Raw genomic sequence first — 25,275 nt, 5'->3', positions numbered from 1 at the left:
CCTGCACTTAGAGGAACGGAGGAGCGTTTTTAAAGTGATCTCCCTGCTCTCGCAAATGAGAAATGATAGCCATTTGTCAGCTCAGCCAAATTTCCCATCCCGTCGCAGGCAGCAGGGCTTTGCCGGGAGACAGATGAAGATATCCCAAACTAGAGTTTCTGTGGGAGGGTTAGTATTTATGTGTCTGAAGACATATGCTCGCTTAAGCAGTTTGTTGTTTTAGGGCATGCAGGCTGCTGTTGACACTGACAGACGGCCCTACTGAAATTTTTAAAATCCGACAGAAGGCAGCAAACCATTCCTTCTCCACTCCCATGGATTTCCCTCCCACAAATTGTTTCGCTGAAGCATCAATCTTTTCAAAGAGCTGGATCCATAGCCCAGACTTTTTTTTGGTAGTGGAGATTCTAGATATTATTTTTGTGTTCTGTGCCAAGTTTTATTTTTTTTTGAGGTTTACTTTCATGTTCTGTAAGCTTACCATTCTCTGAGTTAAAGTCCTTCTAATAAACAGTAAGTGATTTTGGACTTCGGAATTATGATCTGCTTGTTCACCTCTTGGACAGCTGACTCTAGTCCCCCAGTATGTAATGGAAATATTAATGCTCCAACCTGTGATAATTTAGGGCTTCATAAAAGCTTCTGGACAAGAATACTATTTTCTCCTTTTCCTCTTGATTAACAACTGCTAATTATACCTTCCAAGAGAATACTTCCTATTTTATATACGAGTCTTTTATGGTTAGATTTAGTTCCTAAGTTAGTAAATATGTAAGCAGCCTTTCTTAGCTCTGTACACAGCCATAAATTATATAGTTTGGAATGAGCACTCTCTGCTATTAATATTTCTTTCGCAATTAAGGTAGAGAGCTGAATAGAAAGTAGTGACTTTTATGCCCGTGTGCTGGGGGAAATGATTTCTCAGCATCTAAGCAGACAATTAGATGTGTGGAGCAGTGGCTTTACACTGGGGACTTTATACCACTTAGCGCTCCGTTTATGATCTTCATGACAAAATATTATGTTGTTGAGATCCTTTGTAAATGTTGAGAAGCGTTGTGTAAATCTGACATTTGCTTGTTCAAGATGAGCAGTCGATTTATCTCAAGTGCTGATTGTTGTGAGTCTTAGGGTCTTGCTTAGGTATCTCTCCCTCCCACTCTTTTTTGCTTTCATTAGTGTGCTGTAGTCTACACTAAAATTGGATTGGGGGGGATTTTGGAAAAATAAGCTTTTGGTTAGAAGTAGAACAGCTCAGTTGTTCCCTTTCCCTACTGATAAGACAGAGTTGATACCATTTTATTATCCCATTATTGCCTGTTGCTAATGCAAGATGACTTCTTGGTCTGTGGAAGGCTGAGGCTGTGATCTTCCAGGCAGCATGTTGTGACACAGTTGGTTGAACTTCTGTAATTTTGCATCCCCTTGGTCATCCCTGACGTAACAGGAAATGTTTGTAGTTACCTCATTCTCTCTAGTTCAATTTAAAAAAAAAAATCATCAGTGGGAATGGAGAACTTGGGTATGACAACAACTAGAGTACATTTTTTTTTCCCCAAAGCTGTTCTCCCACATCATTCCCCTGTAGGTTTTTATTCTGTGGGTTTTGTTTGTGTGTTCTTCACTTGGATCGGATAGGAATACAAGACGTTACAAATTATTTGGTTGCTTATTCAACCTGAGAAGAGAGCACATGGCTTTCCTGAAGCTCTGCTGGGCGTTGCACAAAGCACCGATCACCACAGGACACGCAATTTTGCGAGGTCGGCCACAAGTGATTTTAATACAGCTGGCATGCAGGAAGGGGTTGAGGTTCTCCCTGGTTGCTGCTGCTTGGTTTAATGCCGTTGCCATTCTGGCTTTTCTGGCTTTTCTTCCCCCCCCCTGCTGGAAGGGGACTTCTTGCTTACTTCCTCACTCCTCCGGCCTGTCCTCGCGGCCGCTGTGTCAGCTGGAGGGGCCGAGAGGTGCCGGTTGAGTTTTGCTCTGTGGCTCACGTCCTCCATATGAATCCGGGCTGGTTGTTTTGCCTGCTGGCGGAACAATGCGGGCAGTGTTTCCTGGTGGCTGAAGAAAAGGTGCAGGGGGTGTCTGCCAGCTCCCGGCAGCCAACACACAGCTCTTTGTTGATGGCCCTGCTGAGAGCAGGCAGGCCGGGGCCCTCGATGCTCCAGGCTCGTGCTTCAGGCTCATATACGTTAGTGCTATCAAAACAAACTGGTTATGCTCATTGCTTTGCTCGCCTTTTTGTGTCCTGAGAGTTGAGAAAGCCTCTCCTGACCTGCAAATAATTCGGATTTTTTTTTTGGAGAGCGGTTGTGGGGTTTGGAAAGATACCTTTTATCATTTTAATTGTTGTGCAATTCTGCCTGCGTACTGTTGCAGTTAAGAAAATAGGTATTTCCCAAGAGATTTGCTAGTAATGATGGTGAATGTGATAGCAGATGCCTTAATGCTGAGAACAGTAGATTGTCTGGTGTGTTTTTTTTTTTTTTTCTTTCTTGCGCTTTCCAGGAGCGTAGTACTCTCAGCAGCGTGAAAATGAGCTTTGCTCTAGTCCTGATTGGGGATGGGGGAGTATTTTACAGTTGACTTCTAAAAAATAATATTTACTTACAGAGGAATCTGTGGGTTGGCTTGTGTTGCTTTGAGTCAGTGTCCCCAGACAACAGGAGAAGGCAGGAGGCCTGTGAGAGGAAGGCGCTGCTGCGCTCTGCGCGGCTCTGCTTGCCCAAATTCTTGCTTTCTTGGTGACCAACCTACTGAGGATGGCCAAGAGAAGGGCATACTCTTCACATATCAGCCTGATTAAAATGACTGTTACCTTGACAATTTCGTACAAGTTTGGGGGAGGTAGCGCAATAGCAGCATGTACTTTACATCTCCTAAAAAACACACCAGTATTTATGATTTGTTGATTGTAATTTAAACGATGCCTCTGAATCTTTACTTTTTTTTTTTTTCCTGACAAACTGTATGCAAAATAAGTGCTTGTGTTGTCTCCGCTAAGAAAGGCTTACTCAGCTGATTATTTTCCTTGCCCTCTTTCTATATAAGATGAAACCACGGAGAATTATGGAACTAAACCACGCTGTTTGCCCTGTACGTTCTGCTTTTATTTGTATTGTCGGTCACTTCTAGACCAACAGGTAGAAGATGCAATTTTCTCAGCGTTATAAATCTGGTCCCTCTCTGGAGTTTCATGGCAGGCTAATAATTTTTCTCTTTTCGTACTTTCCTTTTCACTCCCTTGCTCTGGTATTTCGGACTGTGCAGGGCAGTGCCACTGGCCTGAGCCTGTAGAAAAATAAGCTGACAAAATAGACTTGGTTACGTTCTTTATGGCAGCTGTGTGATTATTTTTTTTGGGGGGGAGAGAAATGTCATTGAATAAACGTAAATTGACTGTACTGACTGCAAGGATAATGGAGTGCCTGTGTTTTTTAGTGATGCGTATTGTGTTTAGGCAGAGGTGAAAGTGGGATAACGAGGGATGGTTAGGAACAGACATCTCGTTGTGCAGAAGTAGCTCGGCATGATTGTTGCTGTTATTAACTTCCTTCTGGCACGGTTAATGTTTTCTGAATAATAGCAATGCAAATATTGAGGCTGTGTAGTATAGAGGCTTGAATGGGAGACAATTATTTCTTGTGGTCTGCAAACACCGTGCCTTCTGCTGTCTGCATCAGGCCAGCGCATTGAAATGTCTGGCTGAAATTTGTTGAGGCTTAAATAAAAGCTCCAAGTACTGGATTCCCTGACACACCAATTCTCGTTGCCCAAAATAACTTTTCTTCAGCGATGGGTGCCCCAGCTGTTCTGCAGAGGGGCTTGTGCATGGGCTGGCAGAAGGTTTAGCTGGTAGTAATGGGATATAAAACAGGGCAGTAAATGTGACTGGTAAAGGAGATCACTGCCACGAGTCATCCTTATCTAATTTTCATTCTGCCAAGCACTTGGACGTCATGTGGGAACTTCTTATGAGCAGAAGCTGCTCGGGTGCCATCTTTCCAGATTCTAACATCCCAGCTCCAAAAACTTGGTTATATTCTGTAGACTGCTTTTAAGCACAGTTTGAAGAGCAAGAAGTCTTCACTTTGAATGGTGCAGCAGTGTAACATGGTACAGAGCATTGAAAACTTGTGCTTACGGGTAACCCTAGCGTAAGTACTCGTGACTGCTGTGGCAGTAGGAGCTTTATTCTTTTTGCTCACCTGTATATTCTCGCTTCCAGGTCTCCTAAGCCACTTGCCTGCCTACATCAACAGTGGGTATAGGTTGTGACTATTTTCTGGGTTACTTAAGTTTTACATCAAAGAAATGGAAAGTCACAGTGCAGCTTCTTCAGACTGGTTTCTTTTTACCCGTTTCTGGTTGAGATTGCTTTTGTTTCAAGCCTGAACCACGAGAAAATCATCAGCTAGTTCTACTGTGCCTTAATTTTTGTTCTTGGCAGAATGTATTGGAAAATCCAGAGAGATAGGGAAGAGGCGTAGTGGCAGGTAAGACAGTCTTCTCCTTGACTGTGCAGTTTGGGGAAGCAAACTTGGAAGCCTTATTGTGAGTCTCAGAGACACATGATCAAACCAATCTGACTTCCTCCACAGCAGGAAGCTTGTGGACTGGAGAAAGCCACATGTGATGCTCTTACAGGGCAAGCTAAGGAAACATGGCCTAGATAAAAAAAAAAAAAAACACACTATTTTAGGATGTGTGCAAAATCGTTCGGTTAGCAGTAGCCGGGGTTCTTTCTCAGTGGTTCGCTTTCAGAGGGGGGAAAGGATTTTCTGTGGGGGGTTGTGTAGCTCTTGCAGTTCATTGAACTGGGTAACGAAACTTGAGAACTGGCCTTTGGGAATAAATTTGGGTACATCTGAAGTCAAGATGACAATTCAGAAGAATCTCGAGTGTTGGAAAGATGGCCTGAAAGAATAGGATGTGGTTTAGTAGAATAAGTGAACTGTTTCAGTTTTAGGTAAAAATAACATAAAAGTAGAAGATGGGAAACAACTGTTGAAGTAGTTCCTGCCACTACATCATCTACCCCAGCCTAGGACAACCCGTGGATTAAGAATTAAGGAGTGTTAACAATGCAGTGTTGCTCAGGAGGAGAGGTGTGTGTGTGTGTATTAGTACGAATATAGGGTGGTATAATCCGTAGGACACGTGTAGCTGGATCTTCTGCTCTGTAGTTTATTGCAAGGTTAAAGTGCTGTATGAGTTTGGGCCATTGTACTTGAGGAAGGTTGGAGGCACGGTTAATTTGCCTCAGGAGACCAAAGCTAATGACTGGAGATTTAGAAAAGATAGCGTGCGGAAGGAATGATTGAACTGGTATTTTTGTAACTCAAGGAGAAGATCAAGGGAAACTAAGCCTTTAAGCACGTGGAAGTTCACTGCAAGAAGGCAAACATTTGCCCTGGTAGGTGTGCCGTGCTTGGTAATGCCGACACAACCCTTCCTTTGTGTGTTCTGCTCTCCTTGCTAGCTTCTTGTGTGCTTGCTTGTTTTGTAAGAGCTGTTTCTGTCCAGTTATTGATGGGCTGACACCGGACAGCACTGAACAAAGAGTGTGTCATCTCCAGATCCTCTGAAGAAATATATAAATCAGCCATGTCCCTAAAAGATGAATATTTATCTAACCGGATAGACATATAGATAAATACTTAGGTTAAAACTTTTGACCAGAGAGAAAGCTTGATCCCAGCACGGCCAGTGGCTTATCCTGTAATGGACAGCAGCTAATATCTCTTCCCAGTTTCCCCATCTCTAAGGATGGATCGTATTCTCCACCTGTGTAAGGCACCTAAGTTTTAATGCGAAAAGTGATATAAAAAAGCTAACTTCTTGTGAATTACACTGATTTTTGTATTGTATGTGTTGTGGCTTAACCTGGCTGGCGGCAAAGCACCACACAGCTGTTCGCTCAGCCTCCTCCCTCCCTCTCTGGGATGGGGGAGAGAATCAGGAAAATGAAGCCTGTGGGTTGAGATAGAGGCAGTTTATTAGGACAGAAAAGAATATAATAATAATAATGATAATAGTACTACTACTAATAATGTGCACAAAACAAGTGATGCACAGTGCAATTGCTCACCACCCGCTGACCAATGCCCAGCCTAACCCCGAGCAGTCTGGCCCCCTCCCCCGGCTAGCCACCCCCATATCTTGTTTAGGATGACCCCATATGGCATGGAATACCCCTTTGGCTAGTTTGGGTCACCTGTCCTGGGTCTGTCCCCTCCCAGCTCTTACTGCACCCCCAGCCTGCCCGCTGGCAGGACAGAGCAAGAAGCTGAAACGTCCTTGGCTTGGTGTAAGCACTGCTCTGCAACAATTAAAACATCAGGGTGTTATCAGCACTCTTCTCATCCTAAATCCCAAACATAGCACCCTACCAGCTACTAAGAGGAAAATTAACTCCAACCTAGCTGAAAGCAGGGTGTAAATTATAGTGATGTATAGAACCTAGTCTTTGTATTTAACCTTCTTGAAGGCTGTGACTAATTTGCTTTAACAAAGATGGTTAAGTCTCTTTGGATTTATGTCATGATCTCTTAAAGCAAACGCTTTCAGAAAGGTACCAGTTGTTATTGATTGTCCTGTTGGGTGCGCCTTGTGCCATCTTGGGAAGCTTATTCTTCTGGCTCTTTGAATTATTATTTTTCTTTAAAGGATTGTTGATATTCTTTTTACTCCCAGAAGATCTGGAATCAGTTCTTTTAAAACTCGGACTGCAAGCTACTTCTGTGAATGTAGATCTGCTTAATGCATGCAGATAGAATAGGAATAGTACCGATATTGGGGTAATTTATTCTGAAATGCAGCAAAAATTTGAGTTGATACATTTGCCTTTTCTTCTTTGATACGCAAAAAAATAGGAAACTGTCAAGTATTATAGTTGTCCCTATACTGAGGCAGGTAAAGTAATAATTTGTTTTGGAATAAGCAGTTGACAAACACCTTTTCTTTCACTGCCAATCTTAACCTTTCCTTACCATGTATTTCATCCATGCTGTTATGTTATCATAGTGCTTACAGCATCTTTATTTTTTTTTCCCGTCGTACCTGTTTTTTTTATCTGGCTGGGAATACAGAAAATTATCAGTTTAAACAGATATTAAGTTATTCAAGTTTATTTTTCTATGTTCACATATACAACAAACACAGATAAGCTCATAACACATGGCTAGTATTACCTAAGTGTAGGCAAGTTACGCTTGTATTAAAAATTGAAAAATCTGCTTTCTTGCCTCTGTTAAGATGTTTTGTTTCCTTTTCAGCTGCTTAGAATTTCCTTCAGGTGTTGGCGCATTAACCGAGCAAAGGAAGAGATTAGAAAGAATTGCTCCATGCGATGTTGCTAAAATTTTAACAGCTTACACTTGGAGAGCCTCAGAGATCATTTTTCAGGTGTCACATTTTTAGATTTGAAAAATCATCAGCTCTTAAGCATCACGTCGGGGTTAGTTTAATAACGCTTTCCCCCCGAGCTGCCATTATGAATGCTAATGTTTAAGCTGTGGGTGAGAGTTGAAAGAACGTGGGAAAATACATCTGCAGACTACAATACATATGGAAAAATGTAGCCCAAAAGAATGATCTTCTAGAGAGCTGCTCGTGTGCATGTGTGCCATGAAGAGGCTGTTTTCTAGCCTTATGGGGAACAGTTCCCAGTTTGTTGTGCTAAGTGCTCATGATTGGATAGAGGGCGACATATATAGAACTCAAAAATAGATAACTGCTTATTTAGGAGGACAGGCAGTCCTCCTACTCAAATCATATAATCTGAAAGGCTACAAAATGTTGATGACTTGTTCTACCTCTCTACTCTACCCTGCATATGTTGTTTTCCTCACAGGCTCTTTTTAGCAGCAGTCTTTTGGCTCCTTCTCCCTTGCACAGTAGTCAGGATTTTGCAGTCTTAAATAGTTGGGAAACTTTCCCGACCTTCCCCTTTCACCTCAAGCTTTGCCAGAGTTGAATTTGGAACTTATCTGAATTTCTGTTCTTCTTTTAGGACAGCCTTAAGACATTGTGGATGGAAGACCTCTGTGGCTTCTCTGTTGATAGCAGAATGGCCTAGACCAGTCTGTTGCTCTATGGTTCCTACCACGGGTGCTCTACAGCAATGCAGTGGGATTTCACCACCAGTGCTTGTGGACCATCCAGATGGCTGTAAATCTGCAGAGGAGGTTAGTGCAAAATGTAATCCAGGATTTTTATTTTTTTTTATACTTTGGTCAGGTTTTTCTGCTTTGGATGACCCTTAGAGTGAAGGAGGCACTTAGAGAACACATGTATGCTGCTGGTTTGCTGTTCCATATTCCGTAGTTCTGTTAATTCAGGGTCCTGGTGGACCCGTTCAGTTGTCTGAACCTAGATAATAGATAATTAGATAATTGCACAAAACTAATTTATCGGTTACTGCAGGTGTCTGCTGGTAGAGGAAAATTCCATGTCCAAGTGAGTCCAAGCACCCCATTTTTAGCTCTCCTAAACTCTACTCCCACAGTATGGTATCATCTTGAAAAGCAATCTAGGCCAGTGAGCCAGCATTCAGATCAGTCCTCCAGACAGAGAACTGTGCTGTAGCTTCTAACAGAAACATACTTCTCTGGGAACGGCAACTAAACCTGTTTTTGTTTGTTTGTTGTCGTGTTTTTTTTTTTTTTCTACATAAGCACAGTTTTCCTTAAAGCATCCTTGTTGTACAAGAGATGAGTTATTAAAGTACAGCTGTGCAGTTGCTGCCTGCCCGATGCGGCGTTTAACAGCGACGTTCTTGCCAATCCTTCTGTCTGTGTGCATTTCCCTCTTGCTACTGCTTTTTTAATCTCGATTGAAACAAGATGAAGAACCAAAATTTAAAAGAGCAAACAGGCAAAACTGTGATGAGACAGCTCTGTTTCCTTGGCAGAAAAAATGAACTAGTTGACTTGGATTTAGTGCATCATATGAATCCCATTGCTATCCTTGGTATTAAAGTTTTGTATTTATTCGTTTCGCCTTGATTTTTTTTTTTTCTTCTTGCAAACTTGTCAGCGTTTTTCATAAGGGTAATTTTCACCGACTTAGCCTGAAGAACTTATCTGGGCCAACTTTGAAGTTCAGGTTCAGTGGGGGCAAAAAGGAAAAGTCCTGTCTCAGGTCTTTTCCAGACAACTTCAAAATACCATGATCCGACATGTGCTCTTAATGCTTAACAAGTATCTCTTGAACAGGCATCACTTTAGAAGAGAGGGAAAAATTTGTCCAAAGTTACTTCCTGACACTGTTGAATATTAGTAGCTACATAGAATAAAAATTTAGCATAAAAAATAAAAAAGCAGAGTACGTTTCTTATCTCTGGATTTATTGCTTATTGTGTCTCAAGAGGCATCTCCACTGCTGTTTCTTTCCCTGTAGCCTAGCCACTTGTTCTGTGGTTGTTGGCTCTAATGGTGTGTTCAGTTGGGTAACAGGAATGAGTGGAAGTTGCTGCTGGTGGGAGATACTCGATCAGTCTGTGTTCCTTGGTCATTCTTCTGCTGTGTCAGTTCCTTGATTGACTTTGTTGCATTGCTGCATGTGTGTTTGTTGGCCGGCATGCTATGATGAGAGAAGACGGAGTAGCAACAACTTACTTGAAATAAGTCTTGAAATTTAACATGTGAGTGAATCTGCTCTTTTTATTCTGGACAATTAAGACTAAAAAAAATATCCAGAAATATTAGAAAAATGTTTATTACAGAATGCTGAAGATGTAGTTGTCTTCAAAGCCTCTGAAAATGGCTTTGATTAAATACTTCCCCAGATTTATGTCCAAATTAATATTTTGCACTGGCAAAAATTTTTCTGCACTTCCTTTCTCAAAGGAGTTCAAAATGTGAGGGGTTTGTTCCTGTTTAAAAACAACAACAAAAAAACATGTTTTTGAAGCAGTTAACAAATCAGATTTGCTATTTTCCTTAAAACTCAACATTTCCATGCTACTGCTTTCAATCAATTGTGACCTTGAACGCTAACTTTTTGTATTTTTTGATGAAATAAAAGTCGGAAAGTCTGCTCAGTGGATCAGTTTAACCTTTGGATTTCCAAACTGGAATTCCCTCCACAAACGCAATTGCAATGACTTAGTCATGCTACCCAAGAGTTTCTTTAAATATAACATCCACTTTTTATGTAGACCTCTTTCCTTCTTGTTCCATTTTCCCTTATCAACAAAGGTATGCTTTTTATGGTGGGGTGTCCAGAGTGCAGAAGAACGTTCTGCACATTCTGACAATGAAAAAATGCATTTTTTGTCATACTTGTCTGATTTTTAAATGCGGCATGCTCTTGTTCTCAATGTTAATCCTTCATGTTTTTAAATTTCAGCAAATCAAGTTTAACTGGTGGATGTTTTTGATTAATTATTTGGAAACACTGCTCTAATGAATATAAAGAGGTTTAAAATATTTACTGTGGTATTGGAGATGTCTAAGAAGAGTCTTCAGTGTAGCCAGCATTTAGCTTGTCTGGAAAGACCAGCAAATGAAATCTTGCTGTCTTTTTTTTTTTTTTTCCTGAGGTTATCTAATAAATCAGGCTGATCGGAGGAGGAAAGACAAAGCAGTTCACGATGAAATTAGCAGGCTGGATTTCTTGTCCTCCTTAGTTTGAGTTTTTTTCCCATGTAGTCTCTGTATTCTCCAGTTAAAAGTGGTTTGCTGCTGCTGGCTGGCCACACATCGCCTCTTATTTGCCATCAAGCCTCTGCCAGCCTTCGTGGCTATTCTGTTGGGCTTTTTTTTTTTGTCTACCAGTTCAGCTCTTCACATGTTCATGTTTGTAGGGACTACTGATGTAAAAACTGGTTGATTTATTAAGATTAGCATATGACCTGGCCTAAAGCAAGTTCTCTCCCTTCCGCTTAAGGGAACACGGAAGCTATGTCTGCTGGTAATTTATGGTCTTCCATCATTTAAAATTACCTCTTTAAGCCCTTACAGAAAGGCATATTCAGTGGATAGGTGAATACTGCGTGGTTAGGGCTTTTTGAATCACATGGGAAGCTGTATATTTCTTAGATGGGTGGCGTCTAAACTCCTTTCTTCCCATTCTCCCTTCCTCTTTCTCATGTTAAACAGTCCTGATTCTGGCAGCAACAGAAGGCGACTTTTTCATCTGGACTCTACTTTGCCTGTTATCTTATCTTGAATGTCCAAGGAGAAAATGCTCGGGAATGGAAAGGAAAAGTAGACTCGTTGTGAATGTCCCCAAACTTCAAAGTAGCCTTTGCAACTGTTCAAAATGATGCTGATACTTCTGTAAAGTCCTTTGTACTGTTAGGGATCACAAGTGCTTCAGCATGTAATCCCGTTTTGCTCACCTGAGTCTGAGTTCTGGAGTTTGAGCTCTGGTCCTGTAGAAATGTCAGTCCCTGTGCTGAAGACCAGGGTGTCATGGGGACAAAAAAGTATCCAGGACTCTAGTCCTGAACACAACCCATTGCTGTATCAGGCTGTTTGCAAACTATTCTAGCTACTTCTCCCTTTCAGTTTCTTTTTTTTTTGCTTGTCCAAATTTACAAACGATTCTAAATTTTAAAGGACTTCCATAACTCTGCTTTATCAATCTGCCTGTTTTGCTTTTCATCTGACAGTTCTTTCCTTGTTTAACTATCCAAGGTAAAACCCCTTGATACAAAGACTGTCGACCTCAGAGACAGACTTTCTGTGGACAATTTCAGGAGTCCTTGAAGAAAATCTTGTGGCTGTTCTTTTTATACCACGTGCACGTCCTCTTGGGTTGACAGACGAAATGAAGAACTTAATCCGGAGGAATATCATGCTGTGTTTTGCCAGAGATGCCTGGGAAGACAGAATTAGGAGAAATTAAATCTAAAGCCACTATGAATAAGAGGGAAAGAGAAGGGCAGATGAGAAGAACCTTGACCTTAGTGCAATACTGTGCTTGTAAAAAAAAAGTATAAAATTATAAAATAGTTGTTGTCAGCAGAAGTTACCTGCTGAGTGGACAGCTTTATGATGTGAAAATTGATTTCCACGTGTTAATATATGCTTAAAAGCTGTATGGCCTGTCTGCATAAGTGCAGCCATTTGCTTTCTATGTAGAATTTACATTTGCATGTGGATGTAGCAAAGGATAACAGGCTTAGTGAGAAACACTGCAAGGATTGCATGAATCTATCATGAAACTGGAAAATGATTGAAAATCATTGATGAAAAATGCTTTTTTTTTTTTTTTTTTTTTTTTTGCCATGTGCGATCAGGCTTTGTCTCTGGAGAGAAAAAAAATCTTTAAAAATTTTTCTTCAGATTTTTTCTTTGGTATGGAGAACTGTTTTCTCTATATTTCAAAAAATGTTCAGCCCTGCAATACTGCTGAACTACTTTATTAGAACTCTGGTGTTTTTTCTAGGCGTAAATGTGTAGGGTTTTTTTGTTAGAGTATCTCTGGCGTCACTGTTAAAAGGGTGGGAAGTAAAATGTTAACAAAACATTTGAATTTTGTACCATTCTTCATTTTATTTAAGATAATCTAATCTACTGTATTTTAAATGATTGGTTTTTGGCAAATTATATCTCCTAATTCTTTAAATCCTGATGCCTAGTCACTTGCATCATACTATTCATCACTTATTAACTTGATATCTGCATGCATGTGATTTGTTAGTAAGTTCTGCAGTTACTCTAAGCAGAATTCAGCTAGCTTCTCTAGGATGAACACTGTTGACCCCATGTGTAATATCAATTTTTATTTATCTGTGTTGTTTTCAAATCTTCATTTATTTTATAATACTTGCAGATTTTTGTTTATTTTCCACAAATATTGTGTGCAGAGCGAAAATGTTCAAGTATGTTTTGTATTTTTTCAGGTTCCCCTTCAGGATTATTAGTCTACAATAGAAACTTTTCAGGGTTAAAGGTTTCTATAGTTAGTCACATAAAGGCACTTGGTTCTGTTCTCTGCATTTTACCCTATCTTTCCAGAAATCTCCTCGATAATCTTTTCTTCTAATCAGCTGACTCTGCTTTTCTTTCACTCAAATTCTTGGCCATTAGTGATTCATCCTTAATGACTATTTGCCAATGTAATTTTATGCTATCTTTAAAAGCTTTTGAAGAATTAATGAACAATTTTATTCCACTCTAGCTTTGTTTTCGATACATATCTAAATAATCGTAAGCCTTATAGAGGCTGGATATTTTAAACCATTTGAGACTTGTAAGATTTAACACTTTCTCTTAACATGCGAGGGTGATTTCAAGGTCTTGTAAAAGCTTTGCTCACTTGATTTTTCATAGTCTGCTTAGGTCTTTGACCATCTTTTAAACATGTATAGCTAGCTTGGTTGACAGTGAGCTCTGACCTGAGAGTAGTCAAAAATTTCCCCTTGAAATTTGTGATTCTTCACTGCTAACGGCTGAGTTGGGTGTTTTAGTTTTCTTCCCTTACAACTTCTACCTTAATAGCAGAATATAGAATAAATAACACCCTGCTTTGTGTTTGTCAGTGTCGAGAAGAATTCCGTGTATTTCCTCAAAATACTTCAGAAGCGAATATTACCTGACATTTGTAACTGTTGACATCCGCAGACTGAAGAAAATCATCTGCAGAAAATTGTTGAGTATTTGACACATCTGTACGAAGAGTGATCTATTGAAGAGGAGAGTATTCACTTTAGCTCAGTCCCGGCTGGTAAAAAAATGAATTTTCAGATTGACGCTTTAACGTAGAACTTTAAAAAAATTTTTGAATACAATTTGATTTTTCCAGACTGCAGAACCACTGTAAAGGAAAATGGAAGATATGAGCATTGAGAATGCGGAACAGCTTTCTGTGTTTTTTCCTGCTACATAGTCTAATCTTGTGCATGTGACTTCTTAAAGAAGGTTGTTTTCAATAGAAAATCTCATTTTTAAAGCAGGAATTTCAACTTTTAAAAAAAGTCCTGTCAGCTAGCTAGTTCTACTTTATAGCTCATCGTGCACCTGTCGGATGATTTAAAATAGTTTCTTTGGAATGTGTGACTCGACTTCTCGATTCTTAGAAATCCCCGAGTGCTTGCATACATTTGGTCTTAGTGAACATACACTCTGTAAGGCCAAGTGATGCTTCTTTTGGCTAGAAGCCTTCATGCTGTGATTACATTGTGTCACAAGTCTGAGGATCTAAAATAGGTAGAAGGATTTACAAACTTTTGTAGCAGACAGCAAATGGTGAATATACTAATGGCCTCATCTCTACCTACTACTGTGAGACTACAGCTTTGTACGATCAATTCTGGATAGTGAAGCTTTTATCTTCAAAGAACCTTGAAGCCTGCATTTGTCAGAGAATCACAGAATCATCTAGATTGGAAGAGCCCTCCAAGATCATCGAGTCCAACCTCTGACCTAACACTAACCAGTCCTCCACTAAACCGTATCACTAAACTCTACATCTAAACATCTTTTGAAGACCTCCAGGGACACTGATAGTGAAACTAAAATTACTTTCTTTTAAGTAATCTGTCTTCTGACTAATGGTAAACTTGCAAGGTCTGTACCCCACAGACAAGATTCATTTTCTTGAGGAAATGGAGGTGGTCACCTGTAACACCTGAGGTGATGGGAACTGGATTTTCCTCTGTTAGTTCTGCAGTTTTAGGGTTGGAATACCATCCACTGCAGCTCTCTAGGGATTTCTCAAAGGCTGGAGTCAGTTTATAGCTCTGGGATGCTGATCAGGAGGGGTGTTGCTTTAGTGGAAAAGCCAAGTACGAGGTAAAGGGGAGCAGAAGGCTCGGACAGGTAGATAAATCTCACTGATACATCTTCAGGCACTGACTGGTGTGTGCCAGGGATTTATGAGCTCTGTGCCTTCCTAGCGCTGACGTGAAAATCCTCACTTGCTGCTGCTGCTAACAAAAGCTTTTCACTCGTGAATTACTTATTGTCTTCGTGCTGCCTGCGGTACTCACTGATGAAGACACTGCCCGTATTCTCTGGCTGGCTGTTACTCCAAGTCAAGCGCACTCAGTAGCCCTCCCAGAGCGTGCATGCGAAGGAGCTCTGGCTCTGACGAGGCACATTGCCTCTCTGTTAGCATCTGAGCTGTCAGTAGCCCAATTTAAGACTGTGGTTGTTGCAGGGAAAGGAAACAACTGTCTGTTGGCTTATAAATCTGCTTTCCTAAAAGGATTGCCTATTCTGTAGCTGTCAGGACAGGCTGTGTTCGACCTAGGAAGGAAAAGCTTTGAATGATGGTGGTTTGAATTTACCTGCCAGTCCTGTAATACCTAAGAGCTGAACGCCTGTGCAAAAAGTTACTGTTATTAGCCTCAAGGTATTACAGATCTTTGTATTCAAGTTGTTATGTGTTGTAATTAAATTGGACTAATTATGTGCTCCTGATGCTTGAAGCTGTACTGTAAAAAGATTTATATGTGTAATTTTTTTTTGTGTGTAGGATTGGCATATGAAGTAATGTATACTGATTGTTCACTGGGCATAATAGAAGCACATTTTAAATCACAAAGCAGTTGAGGAGAGAATGGAAATGTCTGAAGGGTTCCTGAATAAATCTGTCTATTTTTAGTTAATTTTCCTTCAACCTGGAGAGCAGACAGAAAAATTAGAGCAATTGTTGGCTCAGTCATTTGAAAGCTACTTTAAAATCATAGGAGTCTAGTGAATCTCAGCTGTTCGTATGACAGCAGTAGTCTTTGTACTTTTATTGCATTCTTGATTTCCAAATTCTAGCAATCCTCTTGAGCTCTTGTAATATTTACAGTGATGTTCTGATAGGGAATATTTTGTCTCCCCATTGGGTTCTATTCTTTTTTTTCTGGTGTAGCAAAGTTTGTTGTAGAAGAGAATGCAACTCCAAAAGTTGAATAAATTGGTTATGAACCTTTATCTGATTAAAATATTGTTCGTGCAGTCCTTTGAAACCTTGCCTGTTGCACTTTCTTTCTGTAAGCAAGATGGAGCTTTCTTGAAGTCAGTCTAACAAATATCTGTTGGCATGGGGAAAAGAAGTAACTTTAAGAAAGCCTTTCAAAGACTTTAGTTTGAGGAGTTCTGTAAACAACCTTTTATGCTCAAAAAAACCCATCTATTGGGATCATCTGGTATTAGGGGAATACACGAGTGTGGTTATGTGGGAGCGTGCTGTTTTTTTTTTTTTCCATTTTAAGTGACTGAGAAAAAAATAAACGCCCCAGAAACAATGATCTGGTATGGAAGAGCCTTATGACAAAGATCCAGCATCTGCTTTGCTACTGCCAGCAATTGATACAGGCCTTTTCATTTCTGTTCATAATTGTTCTGTGAATTCCAGGCTGGAAGACTGGAAGGGGAAAGAATTGCCTGGTTCACTGTGTCCAGTCCCTGCAGTGGTCTCTTATAGAGCCACTGGGCTCTACTTTGCAACATCTACTTCATAATTCTCCTTCTCTTCCCTTTCAAAATACTGGTGCTTATACAGTGGTTTGGTCAAGTTTGGTTTGTTTGTTTATTTTTTTTATTGAAAGAGAATAATTTACATGATACATGCAGGAATCTTTTTTTCTCTTTTATATGAGGCTGGGTGACAGTGGCAGTTCACAGTGTCCCTCTTGACTCTTACCTTTATTGAAACTACAGCTGAAAGCAGAGTTACTGTGGTCCATACACAAATGCATGCTATTTTATTACACACGTTTTATTAAATGTCATCTTGATTCATTTACTCCAATTCACAAGATCATCTCTTTCTTACTACCTTATCACTTGTCATTTTTAACAGTAGCAAGTGTCAAGACTGTCCATCTAGATCTAGGACCAAGGTTACTCAATAGTTTTTCCCCAGATTGTCTGAGCAACATTCTCATCAGCCTAATAAGTCCTTTTATAAACCTTTACAGCTTTTCTTGTGAACACCTTATCTATATCAGTTCCTTTATTAATCCTCACCATCCTCACCTTAAATAGAATTATCTCTCAGAAAGAAAATTGTTAATGCAGTATTAATATACACTGTATGTTATTAAACTGTATGCCTGGACAACTTGCTGTCCTTTTGGATATTCTTGCATTTATGCCTGTTTCAGATCATTTGGTTATTACATCTTATATTCACGTACTATGAGACTTTTCTGCTATCGTGCTTTAAAATTTCACGAAGTGGTTGTCTCAGAATGCTACAGAAGGGATTACAGAGGCCATCCTGGCTTTATTAGGTTAGGTAATCACAGTTGTTCTTATTCCATTTGGCATTTGATCACTTCTATTTCCCTACCCTTGTTGGAAATTAATTTTCACGTATTTCATCTTTCTTAAATAGGTGAACTATATTTCTTGCATAATTAATATTTAGGCTATACCATATTATTCCTAATCTGCAAATGGTATTTTTACTTGAATAGCACTGATTAGGAAGAGAATCAGGAGGATCTGTTATAGTGCTGTGAGCTACTTGGAAGTGTTGACCAAATGCTTGCTTGATTTCTCAAATACCGAGCTTTAATCAAGATAATATGTGCTGCTTACAAACTTATCTGAGAAACTGTTAAGTGCTCTAATTTGCAAAACCATAAACTCTTTTCAGAAGGAAAATAATTGTAAGACATTTCTGAAAAGGATAAGTACCACAATAGTTATGTCTTTTAAATGATTTTTCTTGTAACTGAAAGAGCTTGGTTTTGAAAACTTTCTATTCAGTCTAGGAATGTTATTTCCATATATATATTTCTGGAAGCCTTTTGAACTAATCATAAAGGTTTAGAGGTGAGGTAAAGACTCTTTAGATAATTTAGAGAATTAGAGTTCAAGTACACAGTGACTTAGTTGCAAACTTTGACAAACTGTGGATTGCGTGCATTATCTGTTGCTACATTTATGACATTGCTTTTCTATGTGATGAGTTGGATCTTCATCTCTTAAGAGCATCTATTTTTATAAGCATATTAGTACCTTCTAATTTATTTGTAGGAAAGCCTTTTTGAAATAGTAACTTCTGCCTTTGTGTATTAAGTTCATTCTTGGCAAAAGCGTAATCACCTACTCCTATGTTTCCTTTTTATTCTTCCTTCAGTCCAAGCACTGCCAGTTTTAGAAACTGTTTTTATGCAAATGGCTAATTTAAAAAAACTGACTTCTGAATTGAAAATTCTTGTCTGAATTAAATGTAATCTTTCTACACAAAGCAAAGACAAATTGATTTTACGCAGACCTACGTTTCTCAGACTTTTCTGAAGACTAGGTTTGTTTTTAAAGAATGTTTCTCTTACTGCTCAGACTAGTATGATCTGTTTTCTCTCATCACTTCTTCAAAACTTGCTGTTGCCGAATTGTACAGAACAGATGACTTGAATACTAAAAGCTTTCAAAATCCATCAAATGAGTATAGCCCACTGATCAGTAGCTCTTTGTATGAGCAGAAGGGAGTTCTGGCATACACTATCATTTTTTTTTTTTATTTTCTGATTAAATTCACTTATGTTTCTGTGAAGATGACACTTCAAGTAAATACACCTGTTTTCCACAGGTGATGGGCTGCCCCTTTGATCTGAATGTTTTTTACCTTTGCTTTTTATAGTATTGCCACTAACACTTTGTGCATGGAACAGTAACAAAGAAAAAAATGTATTGGCACGGGAGATAAAATTCTAAAACTTGAGGCTCTTGTTGGCATCGCTTCTGTTTCCAAATATAGATGCACTCAAGTGGATAGACCTCATTAATAGTTCAGATGCATGGAATTTTAGACAGTCATGCTGCCAATTTGCACTTGGTTCATTTTTCAAATTTTGCTTAAAAACCTGTACATAAGCCTACTATATGTTACCTAGAGTATGTCAGTCTTTTCAACCACATTACTAAATATATTTAAAAACTGAGCATTCGGTTTTGTGTAGCTATCAATCTTATAAGGAAAATTATTTCAGTTAATCACTTTCCATGTGGTTTGAATCAATACTGATGCCTTATGTGATTTGAAATATCAAATATTGTGTCACAATTTTGACGAGCCCTTACTTTGTGCCAACTTCTGTTTATTCGTGTCTGAAAGTTTGGAATACAAACTTTAGATCAGCTTTGTTTTGGCTTAGATGCTGCATCTAGTGCAGAATCCTGACTTAGTTCAATAAAGGCAATGAAGTCCTTTGTCAAGTCTTTGTTACCAAGAGTAGTGTTGAAGACTGATCGCTAGTATAAACAAAAATGAAGATGGTCTGAAGCTAAAAATACATGACTATGCAGCAGTCATTATACTGAAAAGAGTAAGCATTTCCTCTCATGCCAACTGTGTTGGAAAAAAATAGGTGGCAATGTGAAACAATGCACTTCATGTGAACATTATCCAATGTTTCGAAGGGAGGAAAAATACCTGCTTTTGCAAAATTCTTCCATTTATTGGATCACACAGTAGCAAATGCAGTTATTAAACTTAAACAGTTTGGTATTATTGATGTGGTAATTTGTTTAAATTGTTTAAGCCAGCATTTTTTTTATTTTTTTTTTGACAAAAAGAACGATTTTGAGTTATTAAGCTTGTAAATCATTTCCCTGTCACTTCTTGACAGAATTGCTGTGTAGAGTGCATAGTGAACCCAACAAAGTAAAAAGTTAAAAACTTCAGGAAACTTAAAACTATTCTGGGGGGGAGATTATATTTAATCCACTTCAGTTCCTCAATCCACTTTGTCATATGATAGCACAATTTTTTCCACCAGCTACATCTTAAATCCTGTGTCCACCCTCCCCTTCCCCCAGCTATTCTTAACATAAAGGGATTCAGGCAAAGGCCGCTGAGATGGCTGAGGCTTGGACTGAGGGTGCTGAGCAGAGTTTGAGGGAATTGGGCTTTTTTAGTCTGGAGAAGAGCTCATTTCAGGAGGACTTAATCTTCTCTTAGGTATTAGAAGGGTGTTGGGAAGGCACAGCCTAGCACTTCTCTGAGGTGTGTGGCAGGGGAATGAGACAGTAATTATAAACTAAAACAAGGGAGGTTCCACCTTGTCCTAAAGGACCAATGTTTCACCACAAGGTCGGTCAAACACTGGAAAGTTATGCAGAGAAGCTATCGACCCTGCTTCTCTGGGGGTTTTCATGCCTTTATGACCCTGATTAACCTCGTTAGAATCATGGAATAATTGGGTTTGGAAGGGATGACTGGAGGTTATCTTGTCCAGCCTTCTGCTTAAAGCAGGTCCAGTGGGATCAGGCATCTTCCCTTTCCCTTGAAAAAGACTTTTTCTGTATTTCCCATGTTCCAGCTTGTGGTCATTGTCTGCAGTTTCATGAAGTCTGCATTCATTTTCTCTGCATCCTCCTGCTGGGTAGCTGTGGACCTTCAGAACCTTTAAATACCTGCTTTAGTCTTCTCCTTTAAAAGTATAAAAAAAGAAAACTCGCTCTATCAACCTTCTACTACATCATTTAACCCCATCTAATAGTCTCCGTGGCTCACTGCCAAACTTACCAGAGAGGTAAATTACACTGCAGGATTGCCTGGGGAGCCCCAGATGGGCACAGTACTTCGCTTCCAGCTCACACGTGCCAAACAGAGGGGAGGAGGCACTTTTCCCAACCTGCTAGTTTTATTCTTGCTTAAAATAGCCATCGATGCAGTTGGCTACCTTTGCTGTAAGGGTGCAATGCTGATCTGTGTTAAAGTTGCTGTCTGCTGGGGTACCAGGACACCCTGTTGGGTGTCACCAGCGGCCTTGCTGAGGGGACACTGTCCCACCTCAAAGCCTTGTGGTGAAGGTGTTAACCAGTCTTAGCTCCAGTTCTGATCCTTGAAGGATGCCAGGAGTGAGTGTTTGTCATCTGGACTTCATACTGCTGGTCAAAACCCCCAAGGCCTGGTGGTCCGGCCTGCAGTTCAGCCACCTGACAGTCTGCTTCTTCAGGTCAGGCTTCAGCCTGCTCCTTCAGCGTTCCCAGATACCACCCATCTGGTGCCACGTGTCCAAAATGAGGACCCATAAGCACTGTGCTCTTGCCCATTTTATACTTTTCCTTTGTAGCCTAATATCTTTTGATAGTCTGGGACTATAAGAATGTATTTTCTTTAAAGCGTGTTAGTTTAATTAGCATTTTTTTCTTTAGGTGTAAGTAGGGTAATAGTATAACTTGATTCTTCTTCCAGACTATTTCTATGGTGTCCCAAATTAGAGCTAAAGAAGAAACCCGTCCCATGGAGAGTTTAGCTGCAGTCATATCATGTCAGACAGATTTGTCTCTATATACAGTATTTTGTTTCTGACAGTGATTGATAGTGTTTGTCTAGGGAAGAAACAGGGGAACTTGTACTGTTATTTCCTCACTGCAGTCTCCTAGTGTGCAGTGATGTAAAGTCAGGGAGCCCCTCAACTAGGAGTGAAGATTTGGTATTTATCAGCTGATGAATAGACTTGCAGCATTGGCAGGGAACTGCTGCAGGGAGTTCCACTGGATACCTTCTTGGTTTTTAGCCTCTTACTGCTAAACTCACCTGACTCATCCTCCTCCTTGTACTCAAAGAAATGGGTAACAGATTTCTCTGTGTACCATCTCTATACAGCTTTGGATTTTATAGGCTTGTTACCTGTTTAGGTTTACCTCTTTTCCATCCAGGTCTCTCCACTTACATCTTGTAATGCAACTATTTCTTGTGGTCGTTGCCTTTTTGCTCTTCTTGTTTGTCTTTTCTATATTCTTTTTGATTTTACAAGACTGGATGTTCATACAGTGCTCAAGATGACAAGGCAGAGACTATATAATGGCATGATGGTTTTGGGTTCTGCTTTCTTACTAACAGAACAATTTTGATTTCACTGCTGCTAATCACCATGCTGATGATTTTATAGAACTTGATAGTGCAACTCTGTAATCCAGTTTAGGCCCATCTTTGAATCGTCCAAAAAGTATGCGTTGTTTTTTTTTTTTTTTCTTAACGTAACCAAAACATTAAATATTTCATCTGCTATTTATCATCAAGTTATTACTTGCAGATACATTCACAGTTCTTCATGTTAAGTGGTCATCTAATATTACCAAAACTGTGTAGATGTAAATGAAGATTATCCCAAACAATTGAGATTATCCCAAACAAAACCCTTTCTTGGTGTTTGCACATCTGTGCAGGAAGAAAAGGGATATATGCCCTTGTACTCGTGCAAAAGACTAGATGCTCCTACATTGCTATGACATTGAAATTTATGCCATTTAAGAGTATAGGGATGGATGTAGACATGGATATGTATGCAGCCCATAAAAGGAGAATATAAATGATTTAGAAAAGAGTTATCATAGCACTGACATGAGGAAGAAGAGGGGGTGGGAGGGAACAGGAACCAAATCATGATCATGAAATACTAAAGGAAGGGTATTCTTGATACAGATTTTTTGGTGAGGTATTTCCATGATTATGGCTTACATTTAAAGTTCTTCTTTCTGATAAATTATTCAGTTTATGCTGAAAGAATATGAGAAACTATGTGCTTATGTTAATAAGCTTAACTTCTAGTCTATTTTTGAAGACTTACTTTCAGTTTATTATTCCACAAGTTAAGAATATCTGTAATTCAGGGTTTAACTAGTAAAGTATTCCCAGTGGAAATAACTTCGGGAGTACTTTATACTGAAACATCTCAGCACCAATATGGAACCTCCCAGTTTAAAAAACAATAACAATGTTGATTGAAAAAAACAATCATAATAAAAAAAACATACTTATTCACTTACATAAATAGAAATCATGTATAAAGTTGTTCTTTATTTTCCTCCCAGAAAAGTCACTTATGGAAATTAGCAGTTTTTTGTAACAAAATATTGTTGTAATTCAAGTTGGACAAAGCAATTTCCGAGGTTGAATTCTAAAATTTTAATGTCTTGAAAAATGCATAGCAGTTTGGTCTATACTTGAGCATTAAAGTAATTTTAATTGTCAAAACTACCAAATGAAGTCTTTAGCTTTGAACATCTAGTAAGTGAACACAGCAGCTGGTGGGTACTCTCTTCACTTTGCTTACTGTTCATTTTACTAAAAAGGAGGTTTATTTTTGGCTTGCTGAAAGCAAAGCATTTGTCTTCACATTTAAGGTCCAATGTGCCATGGGGCTGTATGTAAAATACTGACGTTTGTAGACAAGAATTCCTAGTTAAGGGCACAGAAAGTCAGCACGTACTACATTAGGGAAGCACCAGAGATTTTAGCTCAGCCCTGATTGGTACGTTGCTTCCTAAGGTGTGCCTAGTTTTCATTCATTCATCTTGTTCAGATTTCTGAAGGGTCCAGAGGGTTCATTTTAATTTTCTTTGGATGGTTACTCTCCTTTTCAGTGACTCAGCAGAGCACTTTGTTTTGAATACTCATTTTAATGGTTTGTGCTCTGAGTGTTGCCATAGTAAAAGACTGGAGCATTATTGCCTTTGTTGTCCCAAAGCATTCATTTTGATACATACAGCATTTGGTAATTAACTTAGGTTACCTCTAAAATGTAGTTTAAATTTCTGCTTTTAGCTTCTGTCCTCAGGTAACATTTTGTGACTTACTTCTTTTTTTTCTTTTTTTTTTCTTTCCAGATATAGAACGTGGTCTCTCAAACTGGATTAAAGCAACCTGTTGATATTTTTATTTATACTTTTTTTTTTTTTTTTAAAATTTTTGTATTTGACTTAAAGTGCCATGAAAAAATTTGCATATTGCAAGGTGGTCCTTGCCACCTCTTTGGTTTGGGTCCTTCTGGATATGTTCCTATTGCTCTACTTCAGTGAATGCAACAAATGTGATGAGAAAAAAGAACGAGGGCTGCCTGCTGGAGATGGTAAGTTTTCTGCTGAAGTAATCTTTAAAATATGGTTGTTACATTCATTTTAAACATTTTATGTTTGTCTCACCGATATAGTATCATAAGCATTCAGGTGTTGCAGAACGTTCAGTGTTTTTCTAATGACTGGGGAAACAAGCACATTCTGTCTCAGGTTTAGATTGCAGACTCAAATTCTTACTTAAGATGTAAAATTTTAAGCATAAAGGTACGTGAAAAGTAATAATGAAACTAAGCAACAAGCAGTTCAGGAATACCTGCTAATGTTAACATAATAAAAAGCATGTTCCACATTTCTATGAGTGAAACAAAGCTTTGTTAACTGCACTAGACTTGGTGGTAAACCAATAAAACAAATCACCTTCCCCACCTCAAAAGCAAATGAACAAAACAAAAACACACAGAAAAAAAATAAAAATATGGTCAGTAAAGGTAGTAATAAAGGACAGTGATCCTCTGACCAAATTATGTTGTAATGAAAAAGAATTTATTACGAAACTAGAATAAAAGTTGATATAAAAGTGATAAATATGAGGGGAGCTTGTGTGTGTATATATGCATGTACAAACGTACATTCATGCTTTTTTTTTTTTTTTTGGAAGTGAGCTGTGTTACTCACTACTAAAGCTCTTCATATCAGTTTTCTGTTTTGTGCCTGTCATCTTGGTTTTCAGGTACCAGCTGTGTGTTTTGTTTTGTTTTGTTTTGAATACCAGTGCCATTCATCTTGCCAACTTTATTTTAGGGATGTTACTGTTGATTATGTAGGGTAAAAGGGTTTGTGCAGGCAGATTTCACCTCTGCAATGTCTTAGCATAGCCATTTAGAACTGCAGGCAGCTACCACCTCCAGTTTATTTGTGAAACATCTGCATTTGTAGTATGGTCTCTCTTCCACTGGAAAGGCTATGTCTGTATGTCTCACCGCAGCTATAGGAACTGATACGGTGATGCTGAATATTTAGTCTAGTCAGCCAAGTGTATTAAAGATTAATTAGTGATTTCTGCCACAAAAGCTTTTTCCACCGTTGTCGTCTGGTATGGACAACTTTGACCTCCCTGTGAAATTTTCTGAAATATTTTAAATACAATGTTTTTCTATTACAGAATAACATTAGGGAAATGTTAAGGAAATGTTCTTCCTCCCTACTCTCCCACGTTCAAAAGAGGCTGGTAAATGTCCACAGAGAATAGTAATGTATAGGAATGTAGAATTTCTGTGCTTAGTAACACTGAACTGTTGTTTCCACAACTGTATGCAAACATTTCAGAGGTTTTAGTTCATCCAGCTTTTGCAGAAGGGACTAACTGCTTATGCTGTATCTTTTGGATTTCTTTTTCAGTAAATGAATTAGGGATATGTAGAAAGCATGTCCTTTTTCGGAACTCAGTCATTGCTTTGGGAAGTTGGGAAATTTTCTTGAGAACAAGACTGATACTGTGTTTTTAAGGAATTGATCCACATCTTGGATTCACACACAGTTTCTATGTGATGCTAAGCATATA

The 25,275-nt window shown here is 39.0% G+C and overlaps 1 protein-coding gene across 3 annotated transcripts in view; it reads left to right on the top strand.

Moving 5' to 3' along the window:
• The window catches only part of GALNT1 (polypeptide N-acetylgalactosaminyltransferase 1), an 81,188-nt gene that overhangs the window by 13,789 nt on the left and 42,124 nt on the right, over nt 1-25,275 (top strand). Inside the window, exons 2-3 of one of the 3 annotated variants that reach the window (XM_068671128.1) lie at nt 8,026-8,195; nt 23,526-23,767. In XM_068671128.1, coding sequence (XP_068527229.1) covers nt 23,629-23,767 — 139 coding nt within the window. In that variant the 5' untranslated portion in view covers nt 8,026-8,195; nt 23,526-23,628. Of the gene's footprint in view, nt 1-8,020; nt 8,196-23,525; nt 23,768-25,275 lie in introns of all 3 variants that reach the window. The other 2 variants (XM_068671127.1, XM_068671129.1) reach the window with 2 other exon arrangements.

This window comes from Anas acuta, chromosome 2 (genome assembly GCF_963932015.1).
Source record: "Anas acuta chromosome 2, bAnaAcu1.1, whole genome shotgun sequence".
Classification (NCBI taxonomy): domain Eukaryota; kingdom Metazoa; phylum Chordata; class Aves; order Anseriformes; family Anatidae; genus Anas; species Anas acuta.
This window is presented reverse-complemented; position numbering and strand designations above follow the sequence as displayed.